We start from the raw sequence: 18,504 nt of genomic DNA, 5'->3' as shown, positions 1-18,504 counted from the left end.
CTAGCCCTCCAAAGATACGTATTTTTGCCTGCGTTTAAAATGAGGACACTGGGATTCAGATCAGCACAGGATACGCAACCGAGAAGGGGCAGGGCAAGGGTTCAAACCTCACCTGCAAGCCTAGGCCCCAGACCCCAGACCATGCTAGTGTCCTGGGGCTGATGGCTCCCTGCATCGTCCCCAGGGGGCTCGCCCAAGCCCTGCCACACTTTGCAATCACACTCTGGTGACCCCCTCCCCAGCCCCCTGATCTGAATGCACAGTGGCTTTCTGTGGGACTGACTGAGCAGCCAGGTCATAGGGCTGTACACAGCAGTGTTACCAGGTCCTGAGACCACAATCCTTCCCTAATGTTCTCCTGGATCACTGCAGGCAGCAGACAATGCCCACATCAGCACCGTAACTGGGGTGTCTGGTTTCTCCATGGGGGAACCACAAGCTTTTGGGGACATGACAAGCTCCTGCTTCTTAAACGCATCTCCCCCCACTTCCTATCCCCCTCTAGTGTCCACACAGAGCTTCATAGAGGACAGTAGCTTCAAGTGGAGCTTTCCCTCCCTACCCCTCAGTGTCCATTCAAAGAGACTTCAGTGGAGCCCCCGAGACCTCAGCCTGTACGCTGGATCAGCCATGCACCCACCCGGGTGCCAGCCACCTCTGCACCTCCCCGCCTGGCAACAGGAGCCTTGTCCTTCAGACCCCACATGCCAGGCAAGAGACACACCGACTCACGCAGGAGACATACGGACTGAGCCGACGGCGCCCAATCCCCGCTCCCCGCACTCCCACGGGGCCACTCTGCCCCTCCTCCTCCCACCAGGGCCCACCAGCCCTCTCCTCTTTCCACCTGGTGGAACCCTGAATGTCCCCAGGCTCAGACACCGCCTCCCCCGTGAAGCTCCATGGGCAGGATTCGTCACCATCTCCTGAGTGTCACCTCTAACTGGGAGCTCCTAGAAGGCAGAGGCAATGTCCCTGTCATCACCACCTCTCTGATCCACAGTTCGAGACCATCTGTAGGAGGTGCACATGAATGCAGGGAACCCCGAGGCACCCAGGCCCGGGCGCCCCACAGCCCCCACCAAAGGTAGGCCTTCACTTCATTATCCTCAAAACGGTCCCAAGATCAGAGGCGGTGAGACCTGACCACAAACATAAAATAAATTATCTGTTTCCCCCCCTCCCAAGCAATGATAAATGGTTCTATTAGCAATCCAGATTGTTAAACTCTGATATAACAGAACGCAGGGAACGGGGGCCCATCCATTCTCCCTCCGGCGCATACTGAGTTGTAAATAGGTTATTTTGTGTGTAAATAACACATTAAAACACAGCATTAGCTGTGTCTTTTGATAGAGAGGAAATTGTTACAAATAAATAATTCCGGACAGGAATGTAAAATAAGCCAGATTTAATAGTGCATGCCTGGTGCAGCCGTGTTAAACATGACTAAAATGATAAACCCCAGAATATACTAATAGTAAACTATACACTGACATCAAAGTAATGAGGCTGTATTTTTACCAAGCTTTAGAAATGCTAAAATTAGTTTTGACAGAACCAAACATCAGAAAAATGTTTCCAACATAAACACAGTCACTTGGGAAGTTGGGGTTTGGGCCAGGTTGAGGGACAGCTGTGTCCCACGTGATAGAATGTTCCTGGGGAGCTGGTTTCCAGTCCAAGTAATATCACCAGGCAGCCCTTTGCAGTGTGTGTCTCTGGGCCTCAGTTTCCACGTCTGTAAAATGAATGGATTCAGATTAAAGGATTTCAAAAGCTTCTTCCAGTTCTGTAAGTGGAAATGACTTTGAAGCTTCACCCAACTCTGCATCAGCTGAACATTCACAGTGAACCACGAGAAATGAAGGAGTGCCTGCCGGGCATGGCCAAGGCCCCAGGGAGCACACAGGGGCAGGAGCCACCAGCACTCTCCTCTGACGCTGTCATTCCAGGCAGGTAGAGTTCACCAGCTCACAGGCACCAGCCAGAAAACAAAGTGACACAGAGGTGACGTGCAAACATGTGTGCCAGTCTCTGCAACCAAGAGGAGCAACAGGCAGGGGCCAGGAGAGCCTCCCAGAGTCCAGAACCTGGGCTGGGGCCAGAAGCAGAGAACAAACCTGTGGTGCTGGGGGAAATGGGGCGGCCAGGCTGATTCTGGACGGCAGTCGTTCTGCGTGGCAGTGAGTGGGAGGCCAGGACAGGCCAGAGGAATGTTCAGGTTTCCGTTCTGTGGACATTTACCTCCTCCGTGCCCACATGCTCCGCTAGCCACCCTGCAGACCTTGTCTCGCTTAGTTCCATGGCAGCCAGAAGTAGTGACCACTACCCTTGCCATTGCATGAATCTCAGAGAAGTTCCCTGACTTGCCCAGAACACATGGCTGGTAAGCAGAGGGTAAGAAGAGCCCAGATCTGCCTGACCCCAAGCCATGCTCTTCCCACTAGACTCTGCTGGGAGCAGGAAGAAGCCTCCAACCTCATCCCCCGACCCCAGGCATCCAACCTTGCAGTACACTCCTGAGCCACCTGAAAAACATCTGGGTGGTCAGCCTGCACCCCGCTTCCTGGGTGAGCCAGGCTGTCAGGGCAACTCAGCTCTGCTCTCTGGACAAAGTCTGATGGGAACTGGTTGTTCTGGGTGGCTGGGCCATAAAACAAGCCCAGCAGCATCAACAGCCATCCTGAAAATCACTTAAATAAGAGTAATTGCCCACTTAGTCACACCTGGGTGCATCTCCAGGCCCAGGACAAAAGTGTGTGGCCCCAGCAAAGAAACTCGGATAAGCCGGGGAAGCTGGCCCACTCAGCTCCCTGCTGTCCATGGGGCCTGGGAGGGGGCAGCCAAAGACCAGGGCCAGCCTCAACTGACCCTTATACCCAGAGACAGCTGACCACACCAGCCCACCAGGAACACCTCTGGCACGATAGCATCAGATTCCATAGTCACCTATGGGATGTCTGCTGCAAGGGGGATGTGGGGACAGTGGTAAAGAAGCAATGCCCTGCCCCCATGGACATCCTGGAGGCACAGAAAAAGGCAGAGTGCAAAGACACCAGGGACTTGGAGGTACGTATCAATGGAGGGGTATTGGACAGATTCCTAGGTGTGGTAAGGCAGGTGGTGGGAGGGGATTTTCTAGCTCTGGCCAACTCAATGAAAATGAGTCATCTAAATATTCTGGTATTTGCATAGCGTTCCCATATAGACATGCATGCCTCACCACTAAGCAAAACTGTGCCTCAGAAAAACTTTCCAAGAACCCAGCAGGGCCAATGCAGAAGATAGGAGGGCTGCCAGTATGAGTAGGTAGCACAGAGGCCTCCTGGAACACTAGAGCACTGTGCTGAGAGTCATCTGGTGCTTGACCCTAGCTATGCTAGCCTGGTCACAGCCCTGCCAGTACTACCAACTGCAAACCGTCGTCTCCCCACCTGAGACTCTTTAATACTCCAAGGGATCTTGTTCATGCCTTGGACCGACTGCACCCAATGACCTGTGAAGCGTATTAAAAATACATATGCCCAGGCCCCAGCCCAGGGGCTGCCCTGGACCCTGCACTTATACAGTGATTGTCACGAGAGTCTACGGCTTGGCCAGTTTTAGTAACCTTTGGTCTGGTCTGGTCTGGTCTCCAGCGTGTGAGGGAAAAGACCAGGTCAGAGAGGCCAGGAGCCCACTCAGGACAGATACCCAGGACAGGCCCTGGGAGCAAAGCAAAGCAGGACAGGAACCCAGGTCTGATTTCCAGCCCAGGGCACCCATCACTCTCAAGTAGGAAATCACCAGAAAGCTGGGCTTCCCACCTGCTGTCAGCTGGACACCTGGCCCAGCACACAGTGGCTGCTCCATGGAAGAGGTGGGTGTTGGCCATTGCAGGTACATCCCAGGATGTCTAAAGTCTGTCTGGCTGCTTGATTCCAGAAACTAGAATTCCAGTGGGCAAGGGCTACCAGTGAAAGGGAAACTTTCTAAGTCAGGCAGAGTATGCAGATCTAGAAAAGGAAAACTGGTAGGAAGAATAGCAATAGTTCATAAGGCAAATACTCAACTTGGACCTCACACAAAGCCACCTCTGTGCCCAGTACTTTTCTAGGCACTTCCCATGTGCTAACTCAAGGAATGCTCACAACCAAGATCATGTTCATTTTATTTATTTATTTATTTATTTATTTATTTATTTTTATTATTTTTATTATTTTGTTGTTGTTGTTGAGACAGAGTCTCGCTCGTCGCCCAGGCTGGAGTGCAGTGGCCGGATCTCAGCTCACTGCAAGCTCTGCCTCCCGGGTTCCCGCCATTCTCCTGCCTCAGCCTCCCGAGTAGCTGGGACTACAGGCGCCCGCCACCACGCCCGGCTAGTTTTTTGTATTTTTTAGTAGAGACGGGGTTTCACCGTGTTAGCCAGGATGGTCTCGATCTCCTGACCTCGTGATCCGCCCGTCTCGGCCTCCCAAAGTACTGGGATTACAGGCTTGAGCCACCTCGCCCGGCCGATCATGTTCATTTTATAGATGAGAAAAGGGAGGCACAGGCCTGCCTAAGGTCAGCAGAACTGGGACTTAACCAGCAGCCTGGTTCCAGAGCCTGGGCTGCTTCTCACTACTTCCTTGGCACTGCCTGCACTAAGAGAGGCAGTGTTACAGCTACTATCCAAGAAGTGCCCTGGCAGGCCTGTGTACGTACATCAGAAGTCCCCTGAAAGAAATCTCTACACTGCAGCTCTGTGTCTAACTCCCATCTTACAAAACTGTGCCTCAGAAAAACTTTCCAAGAACCCAGCAGGGCCAATGCAGAAGATAGGAGGGCTGCTAGTATGAGTAGGTAGCACAGAGGCCTCCTGGAACACTGGAGCACTGTGCTGAGAGTCATCTAGTGCATCATCTGCACTGCAGCTCTGTGTCTAACTCCCATCTTACACATGGAAAGACCCACCCTACCTCATGGAGTCAGAACACGTGGTTCTCCTACTTAGGAGTGTATCCGAATCACCAAGAGGGTTTGCGGAAACACAGCTTGCTGGGCTCTACCCCTACAGACTCGGATGCAGTGGGTCTAAGGTGGGGCTCAAGAATTGGCATTTCTAACAATTCCCAGGGGATGCTGACGTTGCTGGTGAGGCCCACACTGGGAGGACACCTGGCCCAGAACACAGTGGCTGCTCCATGGAAGAGGTGGGTGTTGGCCATTGCAGGTACATCCCAGGATGTCTAAAGTCTGTCTGGCTGCTTGATTCCAGAAACTAGCAAAGCTCATGAGATCAGACCCAGCTCCGGGTTTCATGGCTCCGCCTTTCGTATTATCCCAGAGGCTCTGAGTAGTCCCTGTTGCTCAGTGAGGCACACAGAGAGGTTTGGAAATATTTTTCAAAGAGAACCCACAGTGGAGGAGGAAAATACAACAGAATTTGGACAGTTTCAGTATAAGGCAATGAGAAACATCTGAATCAAATTGCTTTTAAAATTACACCATTTTAGAAGTTAAAGGAGGGGAAAACCTCTGGGCCAAAATGTGTTTTAAAAGATTTATGGCCTCCGAAGTGTTAGCACAACAGCAAAAGAGGCTGGGAAAGAACTCGCCCTCCCAGGCTTCTGCTGTCTGCTCTTATGAACTGCTCCAGCCAGATGATTAAACTAACCTTTACCCAGTCTGACCACAGGGCTGCTTTTTCCTTTGGTCCAGCTCGGTCCAGCCCAGCCGTGCTCTGCTCTGCAAATATGTTTCTCACGCATTTTCTGGCACAGGGAAATAGTGACACTGAGTGGAAACACCCAGCCCCCAACAGGTCCAGCCTCATGGACTCCTAGGGGAAGTCAGGCAACAGAGGCCAGTCGAGGTAGGTGACTTTGCAAATAGGTCACAGCCCCAGACCTCAACAAACTGGCTGTTTGGAAGAGAGCAGGTGCCATCAGGGCCTGGGATGGATGAGGGAACTGAGACACGAAGACACACGAGGAGAGCTTACCAAGGCTGACACTCACCCCAGGGTAGCAGTAGGACCTAAATTAAGGCCCAAGTCTAATAGCAATCTAAACAACAATCTAAAAGCAAATACCTGAAAGAGACTCCCACCATGTGAGAGGCAGGAGCCCCAAGCCCCGGACCCAGCTCATGGTTGAAGCAGCTGGTAGCCTTGGGAAAGCCTCATACCCAAATGGGCCTCAGTCTCATCTACAGTACGGGAGGTACTGAAGGAGAGGCTCTGACCGCACCAGCCTGGCATCCAGGAGCTCCTGCCTGGGTTTTCCGAGCTTTGCTGCTGGGGCCTCCCACCTCCTTCATGTCCTCTCTCCTCACTCTGAACCTTCACTTTCTATCTCATTCCTAGCGGGGCTTGAGATCAGTTGCACCGTCTTTTTATCCCACTTAATATTAGAATATAAGCATGTTCCCACCCTTTAATTGAAAAGTCTTAATTAACATTTTCAGTGGCTCCATCGTGTTCCATTCAAGATGTTCCATAGATGACCCAATCCTCTATCAATGAACAGGTAGGCTGTCTTCAATTTTTCACAGATATAAATAACTCAGAAGTGAAATCCTGCGGTGGCTCATGCCTGTAATCCCAGTACTTTGGGAGGCCAGGGCGGGCGGATCACTTGAGGTCAGGAATTCAAGACCAGCCTGGCCAACATGGTGAAACCCTGTCTCTACTAAAAATGCAAAAATTAGCCAGGCATGGTGGTGCACACCTGTAATCCCAGCTACTCAGAAGGCTGAGGCGGGATAGTGGCTTGAACCCTGGAGGCAGAGGTTGCGTGAGCTGAGATCATGCCACTGCACTCCAGACTGGGCGACAGAGTGAGACTCCGCCTCAAAAAACAAGCAAACAAACAAAAAAGTGAAATCCTTCTGCCTGCAGGTATGTGTACTGTATGAACCAACTGTACATACAGTGGAATGGAAGCTCTTGGAACTGGTGACAGTGAGGGGTGGGGGAGGCTGGATGAGGGGCCATGAGCTGCAGGGGAATGCAGGATACCTTACAGATGCCGGGAGACAGCCCCTGACAGCTTGCAGGATTTGGCTGTTTCCTCACCACTGCGCCCCTGACATCCTCAGACAGGACCCACCCACCCCACCCCTCCTCGGATGTGTAATAAGTCAAGAAACACTAAGCTCATATAAATCATCCCTTTCTGCCAGACAGCAAATCAGGGTGTGAACCATGGGGACAATGTCAGGGGATCTGGAGGAACAAGCCAGGCCTCCGAGGAGCCGGTGTCTAAGTGGTCACCCGAGCAGCGACAGGGGAATTGACTCAGTCTGCTCCTGCCCCCAGCAAACAGGTCTCAGACAAGCTGCCCAGACCAAGATGATTCGTCTTTCCCAGAAATAACTCGAGAAGAGGGGCCCCTCAGCAAGAATTCTCAGCTCCCTGCACCCCTGCAGCCACCCAGTGTGCACCCTGCAGCACTGTCCCTCTCCCAGGCTTGGCACAGTCCCTCACGGCCCCTCCTCACCCACCATCCACACCCAGCCCTGCTCCTGAAGGCTGAGTGCCCAGCTCTTCAGTGGCTGCAGCAAATGCTTCTGGCCCATGAGGACTTCCTCGGGCTTCACCAATGCCATCCTTTCTCCTACACCATTCTGGTCCCAGAAGACCCTTGGGTACCCCTCATGCCAGGCCCAGCACCAGACGCTGAGGCCTAGAGATGAGCGCAAGAGCATCCCTGCCCCTGAGGGGCACCCACGCCAACCACCTGCAGCCACCAGGCACCTCTTTCCACACATTCTCCTCACCTGCCGACAGGTCTGTACTCCTGCAGGCAGTGAGGCCCACATCTGCCACTCTTTGGAGTCTTCTGGGGGACTCAGGGTTGCTAAGTACATGAAGATTCTTGCTGACGCACCTCTGCCACCATCCAGTAACATTTAAGGAAGATCCAAAGTTCCAAGATCATAAAGACTGTGGACAACACCTGTCAAATCCACTCTTGACACAGATTAGGAAAACTGGGACCCAGGCCAGCGCACCTCCCATCCCATCCACGAATGCAGCCGCCGCGTTTCACCAGCACCAGGAGACTCAGCCCACAATGTCCCTGCTTTGTGCCACGCAGGGACAGCTGCTCTCCCCTGACTCCAGGAGGACCCTTCCCAAAAAAGCTGCTCAGAGACAGGTGCAGGGAGCAGCGATGGGTAAGGAGGCTCTGGGGTCCTCACGACTCTCCAGCAGCAGACATCTGGCCCAAGACTGCCAACAGGCCACCTGCCCTGTGGCAACTATGCTCACGAAGGCTGGGTCCACCCTCTGCTGGAACCTCACCAGCCAAGTCACCCTGCAGTCAAACAAGAGACTGCGGGGTAGGCAGGAAAGGCGTTGGGGGTGGGGTGCAGTGGGGTGGCGTCGGGAGCTGAAGGCCATTGTAGAAGTGCTGTACTCCAAGCTTTGGGCCTCCTGCCTGGCCCCTACTCCCACCACAGATCAAGAATCGCTCAAGCATCTGTTGCTATTGCACCAATAATGACAACTCAGCCTGACACTAGAGGGGCTCCCCCGCAATTACATTCTAATTACTGTCTAATTACTGCCTAAGTCTGTCCTCTACTGCTGTGACACATCAGGAAATTGCACCATAGTGGCTCATGATCCACTCATGGCTTGAAGAGGCAGAGTGCAGGGCGGAGGGATGGGGGGATGGTTCCCGCTGAACACCCTGCAGCAGGCCAGACATACACGGAGGCCAGGCTTCCTGGAGCTCACAAGGCCTCAGAGCATGGACAGAGAGGCAGCTTGGGGCGTCCCCACAGGCCAGGGATGGCCCTGACCCAGGGGAAGGAAAAGACCGTGTGGCCCCAGGACCAGGGCCCCTCCACCCCCTCTTCCCTCCCTGTGAGCTTGGCTCCTCCCACTCCACCTGGCTCCTCCCACTCCACCTAAGAGCTCTTCCTCCACTCCCAGCTGGCCCCTCCACACAGAGGGAGGGTCTAGGGAGTCCCTGTCCAAGGGGCACAGGGTAGAGAGGCATCGTCCAGCTCAGAAGGCCACCTCCCCAAGGGGGCCTGAAGGTTGACCTCAGATCTCCCTTTCCTGACATGGGCCACACATCCCAGTAATGACCTCCCACTTAGAATCACAGGACAAATAAAAGAAAATATAGTAACAACCCCTCGCAGACCCTCAGGTCCACTCTTAGAAACACCAGCTCCTAAACCCCTCCGAGGGTCTTTCCGTGTTCCTGATCCCCATTTCCCGTTCCGTGTTCACAGGCTCCGCCTGGCCTGTGAACCAGCAGCCCCAGCATCGTCTTGGCACCCAACAGAAATGCAGAAACTCAGCCCCGCCCCAACTTACTGAATCGGGGTCTGCACCAAAACAAGCCCCCCACAACTGCGTATGCATCAAACTGTGAGAGGCGCTACCCAAGCACTGGCCGGAAGAAAAGGCGCATTCTCTTCCCTGGCTGCTCTCTGAGCTGTGCCTGAGCCGTGAGAGCAACAGGGGCTGACTAAATGCAGTGGAACAAAAAGGGAGGAAAAGAAATCGAAGTCTCTCCATTCCTCCGAGACAGAAATAGTTCTGTGGCCTCCAGATGGACTGTGCAGACACAGGGGAGGTCTCGCCTTCCCGCCAAACTTTCCCAACGGGATGCTGGCACGGACGGCCCAGTGGAAACCAGAGTCTTTCTCTTTGGGGCAGTAAAATGAGAGGCTGTGGCTCGTGTAGTCTCTTTTGTTATAATTAAGTTGGCCAAAAATTCACCTAAGATAGTAAATTCCGTACCTGACCCTCTAATTTGAACCAGAAGGCATCAGGAGACAATTACTTTCCAAAACAGTCCTTGGCAGGCAAGAAGCAAGAAGTTCTCTGGGCACATCTCAAATGTGCCAGCTGCACGCACCCCAGGGCTGCCTGGCAGCGACCACGCCCCTCCTCCCTCTCTCCCCGCCCAGTACTCAGGCCCCACCCGCCGCTGTCTGAGGCAGCTCCGCCCCCTGGACTTGGGGTGGCCAGACCTCCTCGCAAACGCACAGGCGACCTTCATGGTGCCTTGGATTCCAGGGAGCAGAGGCGCCCTCCTCTTCGCCTTCCATAAACCCAGCGTGCCTCCCGGATGACATAGGCCACCACTCTAATTAAATCCTAATGGGCTAATGAAAAACACCCCTGCTGCCCTCCAAGTGTGCGAAACAGAAAGTACCTCCTTGGGCAGCTACCGCTGCTGCTGCTGCTGCGGCCACCACCAAAGGAGAGGCCTTTTTGCCCGGGTCGGGGAAGCCAGCGGCCTCCAGGATCCCACTTTTGGCTTCTTGCTTCTCGGAGGCAGTGGCTGGGGCAGACGTCTCCATCTCAGCCACTCATCGTCCTAGGTGGCAACCCTACAAGAGAAGACAAAGACACTCACAACGCTGCGCCCAAACCCAGCCGGGAAACGCCGACCCAGATTCACACCGCCGCTCGCTTCTAAAGCAACCAACTTCATTCTAATTCTCTTATAATTAGGAAGGAGGGTTTAATTAATTTTGAGAAGTATTAGACCTGGGATTCGCCTGGTCTTCCGAACGACCTCATGGACAACTGCAGGCCATTCTCATCATCTTCTACCCAGATTCTAAAAATCTAAGTAACAAGTTCCTACTGATATGAATGGCAGGTAACCTCTGATGGGGGAGTAAAGTCAGAAATAATGACCTCTCTCTGCAAATCATGGGGAAAATAAAAATAAATATGGTGACAATGACCTGGAGGTCCTCAAAGAAAGGCCCTCATTTTCAGGTTGCTTCCCTGCTCACGAGAACCTTTCACTTACTCATCTGCATGTTCGCTCATTCCTTCACCCATTCATTCAATAAATGTTCATCCTTTATTGACTCACGTGCACTCAGTCAACATATTTTTAAGCTCCTAGTATGCACCAGGCATCACGCCTGGTGCTGAAGATACAATATGTGGAGTTTACATTCTCCTTGGGGGCAAACAAGGGGAAAATAAATGTAGATTTAATTTCAGTGAGTGGGAGGTGGCTCAGGAAAAGAAAGCAGGACAGAGAGGGTTGCAGGGGCACAGTGGGGCAGCACTGCTAGGCCTCTCTGGGGTAGAGATGGGATGCCTGAGGGGCCACCTCACCGCAGCCAGAGGGCAAAGCCAGGAGCCAGGGGCCATGTGGGAGGAGGCTGGCTTCTTCGAGTAGTGGCCAGAAGGCAAGTGCATCAGAGGGTCTTCAGCAGGGGAGGGGCAGGGGTGACTCCCTGTGTAAAGGGATCACTCCACTGTTGTGCAGAGAGCAGGCTTTTCGGGGGAGAGGGGGCTACTGCATTGACTCAGGGAGAGACAATGGCAGTTTGGGTTAAGCAGGTGGTGGTGGAGCTGGTGGAGCTGGTGAAACATGGACATGCTTTGAAGGCAGAGCCAAAAGGCCAGGCTACAGACTGGATAAGGAGGGATGGAAAGTGGCTGTGAGCAAGGGAGGAACACTCAGAGGGATTCGGGAAACAGGCAACTTCCGTCTCCAGCTGGGTTGTGGGTCAGAGCAGACACTGGCAATCCAGCCTTTCTATCAGAAGAGAAATCTGAAGGTCACATGTTCGTTTTTTGTTTGTTTGTTTTTGAGACGGAGTTTCGCTCTTGTTGCCCAGGCTGGAGTGCAATGGCGCGACCTCGGCTCACCGCAACCTCTGCCTCCCAGGTTCAAGCGATTCTCCTGCAATCCCAAGTAGCTGGGATTACAGGAATGCGCCACCACGCCCAGCTAATTTCGTATTTTTTGTAGAGACAGGGTTTCTCCATGTTGGTCAGGCTGGTCTCAAACACCTGACCTCAGGTGATCTGCCCGCCTCGGCCTCCTAAAGTGCTGGAATTACAGGTGTGAGCCACCGCACCTGGCCGGCCACATGTTTTAAAGAAGGTGGTGAGGAAGATAGCTGGCATTTTTGGCTGGACACCTGGAGGAGTGGGGCAGAAAGGTTACGGGCAGCTGTGTGAAAGGCCTGCAGAGAGTGTGGGGACGGGCGTCACATTGTGCAGACACCTGCGGTCAGCTCCACTGCCAGGGCCCTCAGCTAAATCCACATTAGTAGGCCCTAGAACTTTTCTGTCTTTATGTTTGTTTATTTTTATTTTTATTTTTTTTTTAGACAGAGTCTCACTCTGTGACCCAGGCTGGGGTGCAGTGGTGTGATCTCAGCTCACTGCGAGCTCCATCACCCAGATTCAAACGATTCTCGTGTCTCAGCCTCCCGAGTAGCTGGGATTACAGGCATGCACCATCATACTCAGCTAATTTTTGTATTTTTTAGTAGAGACAAGGTTTCACCATGTTGGCCAGGCTGGTCTTGAACTCCTGGCCTCAAGTGATCCACCTGCTTTGGCCTCCCAGAGTGCTGGGATGGGATTGCAGGCGTGAGCCAACAAGCCCAGCCAAGAATTTTTCTTTTTTGAGACAGGGTCTCTCCTGTCGCCCAGGCTGGAGTGCAGTGGCACAATCAAAGCTCACTGCAGCCTCAAACTTCCAGGCTCAAGCAATCCTCCGGCCTCAGCTGGGACTACAGGTGCACACTACCACACTCGGCCTAGAATTTTATTTTTTAAATCCACACAATACTGCACATCTTTTTAAGTAGGAAAAAATGAGTACACAAGAACAATGCAGGAGCCACATGAAGGATGTCCAAAGCTCCTGTCAGCTCCTGGCTCATCTGCACACACCAGCCTGGCCAGTTTCCACAATCTTTCAAAACTCCCTGCCCAGAAAGCCCAAGAAAGTCAAGAAGATGGGAGAGAGAAAAATCTCCTTGCTGGTGAATCAGGGGCCTCCTTGCGGCCTAGAAATTCAGGGACTGCTGCCTGCTTTTTTAAGCCCACTTTAAAATCCACCCCTTAAGATTCTGGCTATCTGAATGGCCACCAGCAGTATGCACTGGTTCGTGCCTGCTGTTCCTCTGCCCCTTGCCTGGTCATAGGCACCACCACACCAGTCACCTGAGCTGCATCCTTGAGCCACCTTCCTCCTCTCCTCCCCACACACACGAAGACTGTGAGCCCCATCACTTCACCCCACACCCCCCAGCACCTGCACGCCTCGCCAGCACTGCCTCTCCCACTGGCTGCTCTGTACCAGACACTCCTCCCCTCTGGGTCCTGGCACTTTTCACACGTCTGGTCCACTCCAGGTCATTCCCTGCGCTTCAGCCAGGGACCTTCCCAGAAACCACGTATCACTCCATCCCTCCCCTGCTGAGCCCCTTGGCCTTCAGGTAAAGCCTTCCCATGTCTACCTACAGCCTCCTCTCCCTACCAGCTCCCTGGCTGCGTGACCCTCCTAACAGGGGTAACTGGCTCTGCCCTTGCACACAGCCAGGCCTCTGCCGCTCACTGGAAACCCTTCACCTTTCTGTGTTTGATGAACTCTTACTCTTCCTTCAAGGTGCCACTCAGACGCCACCTCTTCCAGGAAGCCCCCCTTCCCCTCCTGGCCCATGGTTGGAGCCCTGAAGCAGCCAGATCATGTCCCTACTCAACGTCCCCGGATGACATTCATCACCTTCAGGCCAGGAGCTATTCAGCACAGCATTGCCATAGCCAGACCCAGCCCAAGCTGGTAACTAGAAGGCTCCGTCCATGAAGAACAGACGAAAACACAGCAGCTGCAGCTTCCTCATGGCAACCCCACCTATTCACTTCAGCACAGTGGATGCCATCACCAATTCTTAGAGGGGAGGAAGCTGAGGCCCCCATGGGGAGTGAGCTGCCCAAGGCCACTCCCCAGGGAGGCACAGGGCCAGGCCTACAGTCAGATCCTCCAGCCCAAATATGCCTCCTGAGACCTCAGGGTGTGGTCGCTCCAGAAACTGGGTGAACGTAGTGAGGGAGGAGGGGCATGTATTCAGATGCGCACCTCCCAGACTGTGGCTCGGGGAAAGGATGTGCACACAGATGCACCTGACGTTTCGGGAACGCCTGTGGGGAGCAGATGCAGCAGGGGGATTCCAGGCAGTGCCCACTGCATCCGTGGCCTCGCCTTCCCACCCCTTCCCAGAGAAGAAGATAGTACACAGAGCCAAGAGGCTGTGTAAATCACAGGAATTAGCGGGATTAGCACAATTTCTAGGTAAACACCAGGCGCCCGGGGTCCCAGGCAGCCACTTTCACTCCCCAGAGCTCATCTGAGGCAGACCCATCAAGCCCTGCAGCCCCAGCGGATAGTCTCACCTGGGCCCCCAGGGGCTGCCTGGGGACAGCAGGGAGGGTCTCTCCAAGATGGTTCCCACAGGCTCCACAGGGCTCCAGAAAAAGAGGGGCTGGGAGTCACAGCACTTACCACAGGGAGGAGAAGAGTCAATTCCTCACTTTACCTTCAAAACACACAGCTCTGCCGCTGTCCAAACAACCACAAAGGAAACACAGCCACACTCTCCAAAATTCTGCTAAGGGGGTGGGAGCAGGGGCCCGGGACCCAGGGCCCAGAGGAGCCCCTGTCCATTAGGAGGTTCACCCAGGTCACCTGCTCTCTGGGACCTCAGCAGGGGCACTGGTGACAGCAAGAAGCTTCAGGGGCATTTCGGGGCCTTCCCCTGGAGATTCTGATTCCCCAAGTCTAGGCAGGAGGTGGCAAGAAGAGCTGCATTTCTGTTAGTTCCACAACTGTTTCTGACACAGAATCAGTATATGAAAAACCGAACGGGGTGCTCATAAGGTCCCTTCTGGCTTCCAAGTAATCTACAAGTTCAGCCAGGCGCGGCGGCTCACACCTGTAATCCCAGCACGTTGGGAGGCCGAGGCAGGCAGATCCCGAGGTCAGGAGATGAAGACCGTCTTGCCCAACATGGTGAAAGCCTGTCTCTACTAAAATACAAAAAATTAGCCGGGTGTGGTGGCATGCACCGGTAGTCCCAGCTAATCGGGAAGCTGAGGCAGGGGAATCACTTGAACCTGGGAGGCAGAGTTTGCAGTGAGCCAAGATCGTGCCACTGCACTCCAGACTGGGCAACAGAGCAAGACTCTCTCAAAGTAAATAAATAAACAATCTACAAGTTCCAGTTAAAGCAGACTGTCTAACCTGATTTAAAAAAATACATTTTTATCTTTGCTAGTTTGGAGCTGAAGTTGGTGTCTCCCTCGAGCTACCAGTGGCACGAGTCGCAGATATACCCATGCTCACCGACTTACGCTGGCCATTCATTAGCCCCCACCGCTGACCTTGCCCTTTGATGGGTTGGTAAAGCAGCACACGTATTCTTGATCACAGATGCGGTGCCCTGAACATTTTAGACATCACATCATTGCTTTCTTTCATAGTCCTGTGTCTTTTCTTCTATACATTTATAGCATTATTGGAGGAGTCCACAAACTGCATTTGGTTGCCAAGGGGCCCATGGCACAGAAAAGGTTAAGAACTCTGAGTTAAAGGACTGGCTTGAAGAATAAATGAATAATCAGAGCAGAATGAGCGAATCACCCTGAAACCTGAAATCCCAGACACCCTCCCGCCACCTGGCTTCTTTGAACTCCTCTAACGAGTGACTCACAGGAATTAGAGCATTGTTCCCCAGGCAAAATCAATCTCTAGGAGAGAGAGGAAGCCTCACCTCTCAGCAATCACAGACACCACAGAGCCACGGTGTTGTCACCTCTGCTGTGATGTCAGCCGTGCGGCATGCGTGCCCAGGACCCACACACCCACATCGGCACACACGGATGCGCACACACACACGCCGGCTCACATACTCACACAGCACACAGAATATACACCGACAAACCACATACACGGCCACACACATGCATACACATGCACGCAGGCCACATACACACATGCACACCGCATTAAAGTCACAGATGTGTGCATGGACACACACATATATAAAGTCACACATGGTCACATGCACCACACATACGCTCACAGCACATATGCAGCCACACACGTGCACACATACAGGATACATGTAGTTACATGCAGAGGTACACGAACACTCACGTGTACATATCCAAGGACACAGACGCAGGCAAACGTGTGCACATACACGGAGTTCAACACACGCCCTGCCTTGATTGCAGACTTATTTTTAAGATCCAATGAGATAAAAAGTGAAAACTCCTGGAGTGAAGAGCACACTGCCACCCGGATTAAGGGAAATCGTCATTCTAACCTCTTGACAGCTAAAAGGGGAGCGGCCGACTCACGGCCCGAGGCCCTGAGGACTGGTCCTATATCCACCAGGGGCTGGGCACCAGTCCTTTCCTCTCCCCTCACATCACTGTCTCCATTGGGAAAATGACCTCACGGACACTAGCCCAATGCCACAATGCCAAGGCTGGCAGGCTAGGAGCAAAGGGGGCTCTGACTCCCCAGGTCAGTCCCCACTGTCCCACCCAGACAAATTTACACTCACTCCTCCACCCTGAAGGAGATAGGGACATGGGGAACGTAAGCGTTCCCCAGGACTGCTGGCATTTTACTGCCAGTGGCAAAATAATCCTATTTTAAAACATGAGGCATTGAATTCTCCCACAATGAGAGGTGTGTGTGTGCCTGGACCAGCATAGTCTGCATCCACTGTGTGTCTGTGGCCATGTTACTTCCCCTCTCGGAGCCTCAGTTTGCTCCCCAGTGATGCAGGGTACCCTCCTTCCCAGGGTGACTGGGAAAACAGTCAGCCTTCCCAGCACGGCCCATAACACCTGTTATAGCAGCTGCCCTACATGGGCAGCTTCTCCCATTTTCTTCTTCTCCAAGAAAAGATCACCTGCCTGCAGGGCCCTGGGGGGATGGTCAGGGCCTCCGCCAGCTCCTCAGACCTGCCTGTGGGGTCTGAGGCCTAGGCAGCGCCAATTGCTGCCTTTTCTGTCCACCTTCCCATCACTGTACATGAAACCGAAGCCTGCCATGGTTTCCTCAGGGTCCAGCAGGATAACAACTCCACAGAGCCCCAGAGAGCAGCACCAACAAGGAGCTCCAGGACTGGGGCCAGGCAGAGCTCAGGAAGGTGTGCCAGGCCTTCCAGAGTGTGAAGGGGTGGGCAGCTGTGTCAAATGCCTTGTCCCCGGCTCCTCCTCTTCCAGCCATACCACACTGGGAGGGGAACCGAAAGCTCCTACCTGTGCTGGTCCCTCTTCCACCACTCCAGCCAGGGACTCCCACAGCTTACAGCCTCCACTCTGGGTCTTTTGGGGAGATGGCAAACTCAGGAGGGGAGCCCAGACCCTACAAAAGATGCCTGCACTGGTCAGATGTGGGAACACAGGGCTGTGGGGTCCGGGCCAGCCCCATGCCCCTCAGGCTCTAAAACCTTGACCGTGGCTTCCCACAGACAGTGAGGGGATGCACCCTCAGCAAGGTTATCCAGAGACTCGAAGGTGGCGATGTTTGTGAGGCACCAGTGCACAGCCACGGCTCCCAACAGACTCCCCTGTTTCTCTATGGATTTGGTGCACGGCCCACCGCCCCACCTGGTACCCAGTAGGCCGTGAGGACAATGAAGGGGGACACATCTGGAAGAAAAGAAATCACTCTTCCAAAATCCCCCGGGATCCGTGGTTCTCACGCTGACTCAGAGCAAGAAGGGTCCTCTTGAACTGCTCTGTCCTTCCTGAGACCCCCTCCTCTGCCCAGGGTGTCCCTACACTGGGAGCCCCATGACCAGAGAAAGACAACGAAACCTTCAAGCACACGTAGGTGTCCCGAGCCGGCTAGCTCCTCTCCTCAAGTAATTTCACCTTTCCCAGCAGCTACTCCCGCTGGGCCAATATCTCGAACCTTGCTTTCACTTCAAATCAGAGGCCCGGAGAGGACAGGTAAACGCCCCAGAGTCACACGGCTAAGATACGGCAGTGCTGGCGGTCCAGGGCGTGTCTGCTGGATTCTAGTTTTCTACTTTCTCCATCATGGCCAACTTCTTTGTATGCATAGATGCCTGCCAGGCTCCGGAATTATTAGAGGGGTGTCAAAATGTATAAAAGCACAGCTATAGACACACATGTAAAGAGTTGCTGAGGCAGGCACTTGTGTAGAAAGTGCTTCAAAGTCCACGGCAGTATATGCTACATGTCAAACAAGCAGCAGTGAGTTTCTACCTGTGGGAGTTCAACAAGGGCGGGCTACCTGAGGAGGTCAGAGGACGCTTCCTGGTGACCATCCAGTCTGCCCTGTGGCTTCCAGTCAGAGTCTGGGTCCTGAACTTGGCCCAGACAGCACAAAGGGAAGAGCACTCCAGGGTCCGGGAACTGCATGAGCAAAGGGAGGGAGATGCCCTTGGCACACTCTAAGGCAAGAAAAAAAGTGTTCCCACAGGGAGACAGAAGTAGGTGAGGCCGGGTGCGGTGGCTCACACCTGTAATCCCAGCACTTTGGGAGGCTGACGAGGGCGGATCACCTGAGGTCAGAAGCTTCAGACCAGCCTGGTGAAACATGGTGAAACCCCGTCTCTACTGAAAATACAAAAATCAGCCAACTGTGGTGGCAGGCGCCCGTAATCCCAGCTACTCAGCAGGCTGAGGCAGGAGAATCACATGAACCCGGAAGGCGGAGGTTGCAGTGAGCAGAGATCCTGTCACTATACTCCAGC

At 53.6% G+C, this 18,504-nt stretch overlaps 1 protein-coding gene across 1 annotated transcript in view; it reads right to left on the bottom strand.

Moving 5' to 3' along the window:
* GLI2 (GLI family zinc finger 2) overlaps positions 1-15,172 on the bottom strand; it is a 201,496-nt gene extending 186,324 nt beyond the window's left edge. Inside the window, exons 1-2 of the mRNA XM_011941641.1 lie at positions 15,143-15,172; positions 10,149-10,326 (exon numbers count right to left, since the gene is read on the bottom strand). Of these exons, the coding sequence (XP_011797031.1) occupies positions 10,149-10,296 (148 nt within the window). The 5' untranslated portion in view covers positions 10,297-10,326; positions 15,143-15,172. The remainder of the gene's footprint in view (positions 1-10,148; positions 10,327-15,142) is intronic.
* Between the last annotated feature and the right edge of the window lie 3,332 nt (positions 15,173-18,504).

This window comes from Colobus angolensis, unplaced genomic scaffold (genome assembly GCF_000951035.1).
Source record: "Colobus angolensis palliatus isolate OR3802 unplaced genomic scaffold, Cang.pa_1.0 Scaffold20, whole genome shotgun sequence".
NCBI lineage: Eukaryota > Metazoa > Chordata > Mammalia > Primates > Cercopithecidae > Colobus > Colobus angolensis.
The sequence above is the reverse complement of the archived record's forward strand: the minus strand, read 5'-3'. Positions and strand labels throughout refer to the sequence as shown.